General features: G+C 42.1%; 1 protein-coding gene across 1 annotated transcript in view; it reads right to left on the bottom strand.

Annotated features, from left to right (window-relative positions):
• Positions 1 to 13147, bottom strand: part of LOC120943718 (aldehyde oxidase-like) — a 189124-nt gene that overhangs the window by 125299 nt on the left and 50678 nt on the right. Inside the window, exons 8-9 of the mRNA XM_040357193.1 lie at positions 12870 to 12950; positions 5961 to 6102 (exon numbers count right to left, since the gene is read on the bottom strand). Coding sequence (XP_040213127.1) covers positions 5961 to 6102; positions 12870 to 12950 — 223 coding nt within the window. The remainder of the gene's footprint in view (positions 1 to 5960; positions 6103 to 12869; positions 12951 to 13147) is intronic.

Raw genomic sequence — 13147 nt, 5'->3', positions numbered from 1 at the left:
CTTTACCGACTCAGTTGGAGTGGCGATGAGTTACAAATTGGTACTATGCAGAGCAGTACTGACTGCTCTATTTAATATCCAGGCCTGATACTGCAAGGTTCTTTCTCGCTCTCTATTCATCAACGTTGTCCTTCCCAATTGATGTTGATGTTGGCCGTGTTGGCCTGGAAAATAAAGCATTGAAAAAAACCTTTATTCACTGTCTGGACCTCTGCTCACTGTTTGTCTCTACAATTACACCCCTGGACAACGCCAGGGTAACTTAATAGGCCGATCCCAAATCAACCAGCGGCTCCTTCGGGGGTAGCGCTACACTTACTTTAAAGTCAATGTTAGAAAATCAACATCAGAGAGATGTAGTTGAGGGACAGGCAAAGTATTTATTTTATGTAGAAACGTGCCAAATGTTATTTCAGCACAAGCTTGGTGGACAAACACACATGTTTGTTAATAGTTTAACCACTTTTAACATAGAGCAAAAGTAAAATATAAATACATCATGGTGACAAATTAAAAAAAATATGATAGCATGCAGAATTATAATACTTGCACTGTGCTGTGTAAATATGTGCCCTGCAGTATCACCCAGGCAGAAGTTGGTTCACAAAACAAGAGTCTGTCCCCATACTGTATGTCTTTCCATTTTCTATTTATCTGACAATATAATATTTAGCGACAAAGAAAACTAGCCAAAAATCTGCATATGCAAGGGTTTATTTCAATACGTTTTTACACTAGGTTCATACATCACCTGGGTTTCACACATTTTCCCAATTGAACCAAAATTTTAAAATGTTTTAATTTTGGGTGAAAGTTTTGAGACTCTAATATGAAAGAAAATAGCAATAGACATCTGTGTTTCAGGTAGAGAATAAATAAATAAAAACATAAAAAATTAAAGAAAGAATTGAAAATAAATAATATTGAAAAGAAAAACAATATTTCTATTGATTACCTATATATCCATCTTTTTTACCCCAATATACTTGTTTTGCTAAGGATGTTACAATTTTTGACAGATTATTTTTAGTTTTAAGCGTTCTACTAGGGACAATGGTCATGCGTTAAAAGATGAATGTGAATCCTTCAGGTAAGGTAAACCACTACACCCAATAGAACTGCACGTTTGCTGGTCCGGAATGCTGCAAAATCCCTGTTTCTGGCAACAGCTAGGTCAGCAAGGGAGCCTTTTCATAGACAAAGGTGAGCATTTTTTTTAGTGATCCTATAACTGGCAGGTTGTTGCCAAAGCTGACATTTTCCTTTACAACATGTGCAGCCAGGAAGAGATTGCACCAGGATGCAGTATGGGAAGAAGGCAAGCCAGGGTAGGCAGTGTAATGCTTTGGGCAATGTTCTGCTGGGAGACCTTGGGTCCTGCCATTCATGTGGATGATACGTGACATGTACCACCTACCTAAACATTGTTTCTAACCAAGGACGCCCCTTTACTGAAACTGTATTCCCAGATAACAGTGGAAAGGTTTGAGGATCACAACAACAAGTCCAATATGTTGACTTGGCCTCCAAATTCTCCAGATCTTAATCCAATTGAGCATCTGTGGAATGTGCTGAAAAAAAACAAGTGCAATCCATGGAGGACCCACCTCCCAACTTACAGAACTTAAAGGGGTTGTAAAGGTTTGTTTTTTATTTTCTAAATAGGTTCCTTTAACCACTTAACGACCGCCGCCTGTAGATATACGTCCACAGAATGGCACGGCTGGGCAGATGGACGTACCGGCACGTCCTGTACATCTACCCAGCCGTGCGATCGGTCCCCGGAACTGAAGAACGGGGAGAGCCGCGTGTAAACACGGCTTCCCCGTGCTTCACTGTGGCGGCTGCATCGATCGTGTCATCCCCTTTATAGGGAGACACAATCGATGACGTCTACCTACAGCCACATCCCCCTACAGTTGTAAACACACACTAGGTGAAACATAACCCCTTCAGCACCCCCTGTGGTCAACTCTTAAACTGCAACTGTCATTTCCACAATAAAGAATGCATTTTAAATGCATTTTTTGCTGTGAAAATGACAATGGTCCCAAAAATGTGTCAAAATTGTGCGAAGTGTCCGCCATAATGTCACAGTCACGAAAAAAATCGCTGATCGCCGCCATTAGTAGTAAAGAAAAATAATAATAATAAAAATGCAATAAAACTATCCCCTATTTTGTAAACGCTATAAATTTTGCGCAAACCAACCGATAAACGCTTATTGCGATTTTTTTTACCAAAAATAGGTAGAAGAATATGGATCGGCCTAAACTAAGGAAACAATATTTTTTTTATATATTTTTGGGGGATATTTATTATAGCAAAAAGTAAAAAATATTGAATTTTTTTAAAAATTGTCGCTCTATTTTTGTTTATAGCACAAAAAATAAAAACCGCAGAGGTGATCAAATACCACCAAAAGAAAGCTCTATTTGTGGGAAAAAAAGGACGCCACTTTTGTTTAGGAGCCACGTCGCACGAGCGTGCAATTGTCAGTTAAAGCGACGCAGTGCCGAATCGCAAAAAGGGGCCTGGTCCTTTACCTGCATTTTGGTCCAGGGCTTAAGTGGTTAAAAAATATTGTTTGTGGACAAATATCAACAAATCCAAGCACCTGTCCCATATGGTACAAAATGAATGAAGGAAGGAAGGGTACCTAAGGAACCCAGGGACTATTAAGATGGTGCTAATAGAAAATCAACAACAAGGTAATATAGAAAATAATTTTATTTTTACAAATAATAAATATGTATAAAAACTATCAATCAAGATGAATTTTTTTTTACAAGATCTCCACAGACATATTAGGAAGACCAATTGAAGCATTGACTTGTATACTTGCTCACTTAAGGACCGTCTCCTGCACATATACGTCGGCAGAATGGCACGGCTGGGCACAAGCACGTACAGGTACGTCCTCTTTAAGTGCCCAGCCGTGGGTCGCAGGCGCGCGCCCTCGACGCGCGCCCGCAATGCGCGCCCGCGACCCGGTCTGAAGCTCTGTGACCACGGGACCTGCGGACCCGATCGCCGCTGGAGTCCAGCGATCGGTCCCTGGAGCTGAAGAACGAGGAGAGCTGTGTGTAAACACAGCTTCCCAGTTCTTCACTGTGGCGCCGTCATTGATCGTGTGTTCCCATTTATAGGGAAACACAATCAGTGATGTCACACCTACAGCCACACCCCCCTACAGTTAGAAACACAAATGAGGTCACACTTAACCCCTTCAGCGCCCCCTTGTGGTTAACTCCCAAACTGCAATTGTCATTTTCACAGTAAACAATGCATTTTTAATGATTTTTTTGCTGTGAAAATGACAATGCTCCCAAAAATGTGTCAAAATTGTCCGAAGTGTCTGCCATAATGTCGCAGTCACGAAAAAAATGGCTGATCGCCGCCATTAGTAGTAAAAAAATAATAATTAATAAAAATGCAATAAAACTATCCCCTATTTCGTAAACGCTGTAAATTTTGCGCAAAACAATCTATAAACGCTTATTGCGATTTTTTTTTACCAAAAATAGGTAGAAGAATACGTATCGGCCTAAACTGAGGAAAAAAATATTTTTTTTATATTTTTGGGGGAAATTTATTATAGCAAAAAGTAAAAAATATTGCATTTTTTTCAAAATTGTCGCTCTATTTTTGTTTATAGCGCAAAAAATAAAAACCGCAGAGGTGATCAAATACCACCAAAAGAAAGCTCTATTTGTGGGAAAAAAAGGACGCCAATTTTGTTTTGGAGCCACGTCGCACGATTGCGCAATCGCGCAATTGTCAGTTAAAGTGCAAAAACTGGCCAGGTCCTTTAGCTGCCTAAAGGTCCGGGTCTTAGGTGGTTAAGCTAGTACATTGTTGGTTCACTTACCTTTTTCTTCAATTTCCCTTCTAAATGTTTTTTTTATTTGTCTGAATTTCTCACTTCCTGTTTCTCCTCAGTAAACTTGCTACCACCATCCGAGCGGTGGTTAGTCAGCCAGAACAGCTTACTGAGGAGGAACAGGAAGTGAGAAATTCAGACAAAGAAAACAAAGAAAAAAATTTAGAAGGGAAATCGAAGGAAAAGGTAAGAGAACCAACAATGCACTAGCTTAACCACTTGCTGCCGGCCTGACGACTTTCTACGGCTGCAATATGGATCCTAATTGCCGGGAGGCCGTCTATATACGGCCTCCAGCCACTGGGGGGTGCGCGCACCCGCCGCATCACTGAGATGCCGATGTGCGTGCCTGGCGGCCGCGATGCCTGCCAGGCACCCACGATCGGCGGTTACACAGACAAGGACGTGGATCTGTGTGTGTAAAAAAAAAATAGGCAACAGGAGGCAGCAGTACTACTGCTATTTTGCTCTCTAAAAACCAGTCCATTATGAACCACTTTTTAGAGGTCTATAAGCATTACTGCCAGTGTGAGGGGGCCCTTTCAAATTATGTTACCCTCACAGCAGGATGAGGAAGGCCCCAAGTAATTGTATTCAGTCATCTCATGTACTAGGGGAGATATATGCAATTAGTAGACCTCCAGCAGAACTACAAGTCCCATGAGGCATAGTAAGACTCTGACAGCCAGAAGCATGACACCCAGAGGCAGAGGCATGATGGGACTTGTAGTTTTGCACCAGCTGGAGGTCCGCTAATTGCTGATCCCTGTACTAGGGTATATCCCAGTTCCCACTTGGAGATAATAGTGTAAAATTATTCAAAGAAGATAAGATCCAGAATCAATCACGGCATCCAGCTTAAAAAGGCTAAAAACAATCAAAAGTTCTTCTAGCCAACGATTTTATGCATAGCTCCCAAATGTCCCTGATTTCAAGGGACTGTCCCTGATTTGGAGCAATGTCCCTCTGTCCCTCTTTCTCACTCATTTGTCCCTCATTTTGGTCCAGCCCATATAGGTGTATATAAAATGCACCTTTTATCTTTCAAAAAGTGTTCAAGTGCTAAACCTTTCATCCAAATTCTAAATTGCGGAATTTGGACATTTTAAAAGCCACTACAAAGGAATAATAGTGGTAAAAAAAAGCAGTTGTAGATTTAACTAACCTTTTTTTGGTTAATTCCCCTTTAAGGGGGTGTAGAATGGGGCGTGTTCTATGCCTACATACGTTTGTTAGTAGTTGTCCCTCATTGCCATCTCAAAATGTTGAGAGGTATGTTGTATGAAGTGTGCTTACTTAAAGGGTCACTAAAGGAATATTTTTTTTTTAGTAACTTTTATGTCTCTATACCCTGTAAACAGTCATTTCAGCAAACAATTTTTTTTCCTTTAGTGACCCTTTAAGGAAGGATAATAATGATGACAAACATGAAGCATGCACCTTCAGAAATGAGTCGGGATAGGCAGTATCTATGTTTCGGACCTGACAGGCTCCATTGTTAGTTAAAACAAATCTGATCTATTTTATATCTAAAACATTCTAGCTTTTTACATACATTTATTTGAATGGAAACTTCCTCAGTGTTTCTGCAGCCAACTGATGATCAGCCAAGACAAATATTTGCCATGTGCTCAAACAAGGCCATTCTTCTAGGAGTAGATTATTCATTACCAATTAATAAAAGTTCTAACTCAACAAACCTCAAAGATAAGGTTAACTAACTAATGCACAGGAATGTTAAACTAATTTCACTGCAAATCATGTTTCTTTGTTGTTTGCTTTTGGGATGCTATGAAAAAAATGTACCTGTATGGTTGATATATAACCTGGATAACAGCTTTAGCAAAGGAACAACCTATATTAAATTACAGTAGATAGTTTTAACATGAAAAAAACGTTAGTAGCTAAATAGTTGAAAGCAGAGTGGTTAATAGGTTGCAGATTTAATCATTGAAAAACTTCTTAACTTGGTGCCGAAGTCCCCTTATTTTTCCATTGTGTATTATACTTTGAGAATACTCGAGTAAAGACTGATGTATCTATCTTCATATATTTTTCCAAATACCTCCTCACTTACCTACAGTAGTGTTCCCAACTACAAGTGGTGCTTTTGGATATGCAACCTTCAGCTGCAGTAATTCCTGGAGATTGGCAGGAGAAAACCATGTGATTCGTTCTCCCTGAAATCTCAGACTTGTCTTGTCTTCATTGTTCATTAGCTGTCAAGTAGAAAAAAAGCCAATGTAATGCATTACCTCATCAGGGAACAGCTTAAGAAAAAGGTCATAAAATGGCAGGAGATTGGTTAAATCAACTGGGGGTAAGCTGCACTGTTGGCCTTTTTCAAATAGTTTAAAGCATAATAAACATGTGCAAACTTCAGTAACCCATGTGACATCATTGGCCAAATATGAGAGGGGGTGTATATTTGGAGACCCACTTATTCTAAAGGTATGGCCACCCCAGCCCCCCACCTCCAAGGTACCCTTCCAATGTTGAAGGTAATCTGACCTGGTGTAGTTTAGGAAGGGGGGGGGGTCATAATTGCTGCAATCCCTTTCCTGGCCACCACCCACCTGAATAGGGGTTGGCTATAATTTTATGGGGATATTACATAATGTTTACATTAATGCTGCCAAGCTGGCCATCCAGGCAGCATGCTTGGATAAGAATCTAGTTGGAATTAGAGAGGGATATCATATATGTGATTGACTATCCTCAATAATTCTTTGCTACAGTGCCTCCGGAAAGTATTCACAGTGCTTCACTTATTCCACTTTTTGCTATGTTACAGCCCTATTCCAAAATGGATTAAATTCATTATTTTCCTTAAAATTCTACAAACAACCCCCTATGTTAGAGATCGGAGAACCTGCCATCAAAGTCCTTATGGTTTTCTAAAGTAAACAAACTGAGGGATATGGAGGATCTCACAGCTACCTTACATAACCAGGAGGAGATCTTTCGTGAGACCTAGAGCTCCTGGCAACACTGTGTACACTGATGCCCATCTTCAGGGGGTTTCGAAGTCTGGCTAACCTCCTGAATTTAGTCCTTTTCCCTGGGCGAGAGGCACAACCTGTCTACCCCCTTGTTCTTCTTCCTTGATCTTGATCCATTCTTCGTACTAGGGACACCTGGTCCCCTACCCCTATTCCCCTCTGACAGCTCCCCCGCCCAGTACTCCTAGCTCAGTTATGGACATTGAATTTTTCAGATATTTTGAGTATCCGTGCATACATTATTCCTGTCTCAATGTTACATTTCTGGGTCTGGCTGGTCACCAGGATGCTTTGCTTCCCAATATTCTGTAAATGTTCTTGTTGCACAGTTTTGCATTTATGAGTCTATGTTTTGGGTCTCCCATATAGATACTTTATGTGCATTCCCAGCCTTGCACACTGACAAACATTTTTATAGTCCTAATGATTTATGTGACCATCCATACTGTGTATTGCTGGGCCTGTTGACATGTGAACTGCAATTTTTTTCTGAAAAATAAAGGAATTACAAAAAAAAAAATTCTACAAACAATAACCCATACATGACATCACCGAATAAGTTTGTTTGAAATCTTTGCATACTTATTAAAAAAAAAAATGAAAAAAAAAAATCACATGTACATAAGTATTCACAGCCTTTGCCATGGTGCTCAGAATTGAGCTCAGGTGCATCCTGTTTCCACTGATCATCCTTAAGATGTTTCTACAACTTGATTGGAGTCCACCTGTGGTAAATGCAGTTGATTGAACATGATTTGAAAAGGCACATACCTGTCTATATAAGGTCTCACAGTTAAAGCGTTTTTTAACCCTCAAAAAAAGGATCCTGTCCCTTTAAAGCATGTTATACAGCACAGTGCTGTGTCATTTGACCTCCTGTATCACCTGTAATACCTGGCTGATTCTGCCAGTTTCTGCACTCCCCCTGTAAGCTGACCACGGTATATCATGGCTGCTGAGCCCTGACATAGTAATCAGTTTATGTGCCTCCATCAGCCGCAGCTCTCCTTCGTCTTCTCTCCCCTCCTTCCCTGCCTGTCGGCTCCTGTGACAGTGCTCCCCCCCCCACAACTCCTGCTGCTCTCATAACTGTTAAAATCTTACATAATTCTCCTTGCTCCCTAATGACAGGAGCTCCTGTCTCTGCGTTGTATAAAAAAAAATCCTTATTTACTGTATTTCAGAGCGGCTCCTCGTGATCACGTGACCAGCCGTCTCTTCCTCTCTCCTCCTCGCGTGCCGGCTGACGCCAGCAGGGGGATTTTGGCCCCATCTGCTGCATCTGTCAGCCGGGCAGAAGGGAGAGCCTGCGGGTCATGTGATTGTGGGGAACCGCTCTGAAATACTGTAAAGGAGCCATTTTCTTTATAAAACACAGAGACAAGAGCTCCTGTCATTAGGGAACAAGAAGGATTATGTAAAGTTGGCAAAGTGGGCTAACAACCACTTTAACGGTGCATGTCAGAGCACAAACTAAGCCATGAAGTCCAAGGAATTGTCTGTAGACCTCCGAGACAGAATTGTATCGAGGCACAGATTCAGGGGAGGGTACAGAAAAATTTCTGCAGCATTCAGCCTAGGTTCACACTGACAGTGAGAATAAAATCGTGCACGTTCAGCTGAACTTGCACAATTTCATTCCTGCATGTCAGTCCCGACATCAGGGGTGATTTCAGAGACATCTGTGCGAGTTTCTGCACAGATGTCTATTGAAAATCGGACCCCGAAGTCGCCAAAAGTAGTACAGAAATGACTTTTGGTAATCGGTGCGGAGCCGCAAATGTGGCGTTACACCAATTTGGATGGTGCCATTTCAGGCAATGGCTGCCGATTTGGCATGCTTTTTGACATGTCAAACTGCATGCCAAATTGCTGCGATGTGAATCAGGGCTGAAGGTCACAATGAGCACAGTGGCCTCCATCATGCGTAAATGGAAGAAGTTTGGAACAACCAGGACTATACCTAGAGCAGGCCGCCTGGCCAAACTGAGTGATCTGGGGAGAAAGGCCTTATGCTGGCCATACACTATAAGAAAAATCGTCCGGAATTCGGTCGTTCAGACAGTTCGTTTCGAACAGTTAATGGGCACAAAATCAATAATCGTTGGGACATTTTTGAGCCAAAAAAACGAAGGACAATTTTGGAAATTTTCTGCCTGAACTAACGATAAATCGAAAGGTTAATGTGTTTCCCGTCAGAACTTTCTGCACTAGGTATATGTAAAAAAACAAACCAATTTTTTATTTTATTTATGTCCACTGAACGATTTATCGGTCATTACATGATGGCAATATCGTTTGCGCTAAAGACCGAACGTTCGTTTTTCGAAAGTTCCTTCAGATGATTTTTCGTAGAGTGTATGGCCAGCGTTAGTCAGGGAGGTGACCAAGAACTCAATGGTCACTCTGACAGAGCTCCAGTGTTCCTCTGTGGAGAGAGGAGAACTTTCAAGAGGAAAAATCATCTCTGCAGCACTTCACCAATCGGGCCTGTATGGTAGAGTGACCAGACAGAAGCCACTCCTAAGTAAAAGGCACATGATAGCCCACCTGGCATCTGCCAAAAGACACCTGAAGGACTCTCAGACCATGAGAAACAAAATTCTCTGCTCTGATGGAAACAAAGATTGAACTCTTTGGCCCAAATGGCAAGCAACATTCTGGAAAAAAAACAGGCACCACTCATAACTTGGCCAATACCATCCCTACAGTGAAGCATGGTGGTGGCAGCATCATGCTGTGGGGATGTTTTTCAGCTGCAGAAACTGTGAGACAAGTCAGGATTAAGGGAAAGATGAATGCAGCAATGTACAGAGACATCCTTGATTAAAACCTGCTCCAGAGCGGTCCAGACCACAGACTGGGGCGAAGGTTCGTCTTCCAACAGGATAACGACCCTAAGCACCAAGATAACAAAAGAGTGGCTACAATACAACTCTGTGAATGTCCTTGAGTGGCCCAGCCAGAGCCCAAACTTGAACCTGATTGTACATCGCTTGAGAGATCTGAAAATGGCTGTGCACCGACGCTCCCCATACAACCTGAAATGGGGTTCACCGCTCCAGGGAAATCCGTGCAATCGTGGATAAGTCCAGGTAGATGTGGGTGCTGGCAATGCACTAGGCAATAGAAAGTGGCAGAAGATGAATGGACGGCCGCACACCAAAGAACTCTTGAGTTGTCTTTATTGAAGAAACATAAGCAGACACCGCAAATACACAGCAAGAATCATAAAACAGCCGACGGGTTTCACACCTGGTTAGTGCTTATTCATGCCATGAATAAGCACTAACCAAGTGTGATACGCGTCGGCTGTTTTATGATTCTTGCTGTGTATTTGCGGTGTCTGCTTATGTTTCTTCAATAAAGACAAGAGTTCTTTGGTGTGTGGCCGTCCATTCATCTTCTGCCACTTTCTATCCCCATACAACCTGATGGAGTTTAAAAGGTCCTGCAAAGAAGAATGAGGAGAAACTACCCCAAAATAGGTGTGCCAAGCTTGTAGCATCATACTCAAAAAGACTTGAGGCTGTAATTGGTGCCAAAGGTGCTCCAACAAAGTATTGAGCAAAGGCTGTGAATACTTATGTACAAGGGATTTTTTCCCTTTCTTATTTCTAATAAATGTGCAAAGATTTCAAACAAAGTTATTTCACATTGCCATGCCTCCGGGCTTTCACACTGGGGTGCTGCGCTGGCAGGACGTTAAAAAAAAGTGAGCGTTCCTAAACCACTCCTGCCCATTGAAATAAAAGGGCACCGCTGTCTAAGTGGCCGCTAGCAGGGGTTAAAAGCACTAGGGGCTGAATAGCGTGGCTAAGATGACGGTAAAGAGCCGCTAAAACTCAATGTGAAAGAGCTCATAGGGGATCCCTGATCCCCTCATATTTGCCTCTCTCCTTAAGCTCCTTCCCCCCCCCCCCCCACTTCCCTTTCCCCAATTCGCTTCTCTATTAACCTCCCTGGCGGTCTTCCCGAGACTGACACGGGGTTAGATTTTCTTGCTACTATCGGTAACCCCGAGTCAGTCTCGGGCTTGCCTCGCTAGATCCACAGGCACTTTTTACTTACCTTGTCCCTGGATCCAGCGATGCCACCGCGCTGTGTGAGCGAGCGGGACCTCGCTCGATTCACATAGTGCCTCCGTGTGACGTCGATCTCCGTTCCCTGCGACGTTACGACGCACGGGGACGGAGAACGGCGCCAAATTCAAAAACGTAAACAAACACTATACACACAGTATACTGTAATCTTATAGATTACAGTACTGTATGTAAAAAAAACACACCCCCCCTGTCCCTAGTGGTCTGCCCAGTGTCCTGCATGTCATTTTATATAATAAAAACCTTTTTTTCTCCCTGCAAACTGTAGATTGTCCATAGCAACCAAAAGTGTCCCTTTATGTCAAAAATAGTTTTAGATCAGCTAAAAAAACAGCGATAATAAATTATAATCACTTGCAGAATTGTGCGATAGCGATTTGTGGGGAAATTCGTCATAAAAAAATAAAAGTAATGACAGCGACAATTCTGCAACTGAGCAAATTTCAGTGATTTTGATTTGATTACATTATTGAATAATTTTTATTATAATTATATTATTATTTGTTATAATTATTTATAATTATTTATTATATTATAATTTATAATTTTGTTTTTAAAAAAATGTAATACACGGGATGCCTATTAGAATCTTGTTTGGTCAGATTTAAGTGAGTTATTTCTAAAAATTACAGACCTACAATATAAAACGCCAAATTTCCTTGCAAATAATGGTACCGCTTTTAGCATGTTTTTTCTGAAAGAATCATACCGCCAGGGAGGTTAACACCTATGCTCTTCCTCATCGCTAGGCTATGGTCATGCCAAATTGCACTGCTTCTTCTGCCCTGATAGAACCATTTTAAATGCTGCAGTCTAAAGGCAAAACTTTTTTTTTACCTTAATGCATTCTCTGCATCACCTGCCCCTAAACACTTACCTGACACCATTATCTAGCCAGAATTCGGGCTGCTATAGTTGAAGTTACACTCACCAACTATAGTATCCCACCTGGCATAGTTCGTTCATCCCTAGTAAGAAAGGTGGGGGTGACCAGTGTGTCTAGGAAGGAGGATGGGGGGCCCAATAAGGAAGTAGAGGGGCAACTCATAAGGGGGATGGGCAGAATTTCCTAGTAAGGGAATGATGATACATTAGTGAACCTCTGATTGGCTTCATAATAAAGGGAAATTACAAAAGCTGTAAGTGTTCAGACATTCATATAACTATCACCTACTGACAAGAAGCTAAAATGAAGCCAAAATGTAGCTGTAAGCCACATGCGACTCCTTAGCCAGTTGTTAGTAGCGGTGTAGATTTAGTGAACTCAAGCGGCGGCCCGTTCATAAGGGGCGCAGGGGTCCCTCCCCATCCATGCATCTGGCCCCCCTAATCCACGTGATTAGAGTCAGTGGCTTCAAAAAAGGGTGGGCTCGGGGCGCACAGCACTGCGCCCCGAGCACAACCACTTGTGTGACAATAAAAAAATGAATATTAGCTATTGTCACACCAATTCTCCTCTCTGGCAATCAGGAAGTGGGTCCTGAGACCTGTAACCCAATTGGCTGAAAGGACAGGCGATCCTTTTGGATGCCTAGAAGGAGGAGGGCGGAGACGCACGGTGGAAGCTGCCGTGATGAAGAGGAGACACGATGGAAGCCGCTGGCCAAAGGAGCACTGCCTGCCGCCAGTAGAAGTGATGACAGCCCACGACCTAGATGCGGGCAGAAGTGTGTGGCTGGATGACCAACCGGCTGACCGGAGGGGTGGTTGTTTGCCACCCCCCCCCCCCCCCAAAAAAAAAAAAAAAAAAAAAAAAAGACAGCTGCCACTGGTGAACTCTCATCTAGAAATCTTTTCTTTTTAGCTGTTCATGTTTTAGTTGACTGAATATCTGCATGAATATCTCCTGAGAAATACATAGAAAACAACGGAAAAGCTTACTATGAGTGCTGGTGGAAATATAAGCTCCTGGGTTGGATCCAGGGGCACAAAATTATCTTCTTTGAATAATCCTGTGCACATCTAAAACACAAAATAACAAATAAGGAAATGTCATGACACAATAAGCTCCTATGTGTGAAGTGGCATTATTACCTGAGATCTTACAAAGGAGCCGGGTCTAAAGCCCTAAGGCCTCGCACACACAATGAGAATATGGGACAAATGATCATCCATTTTTTTTTGCATGCTAGTCACATATCGAAAATGAAAAAGTTACT

Source organism: Rana temporaria, chromosome 6, assembly GCF_905171775.1.
Source record: "Rana temporaria chromosome 6, aRanTem1.1, whole genome shotgun sequence".
In the NCBI taxonomy this organism is placed as follows: domain Eukaryota; kingdom Metazoa; phylum Chordata; class Amphibia; order Anura; family Ranidae; genus Rana; species Rana temporaria.
Note: the sequence above shows the minus strand (reverse complement) of the source record. Positions and strands in the feature narration are given on the sequence as shown.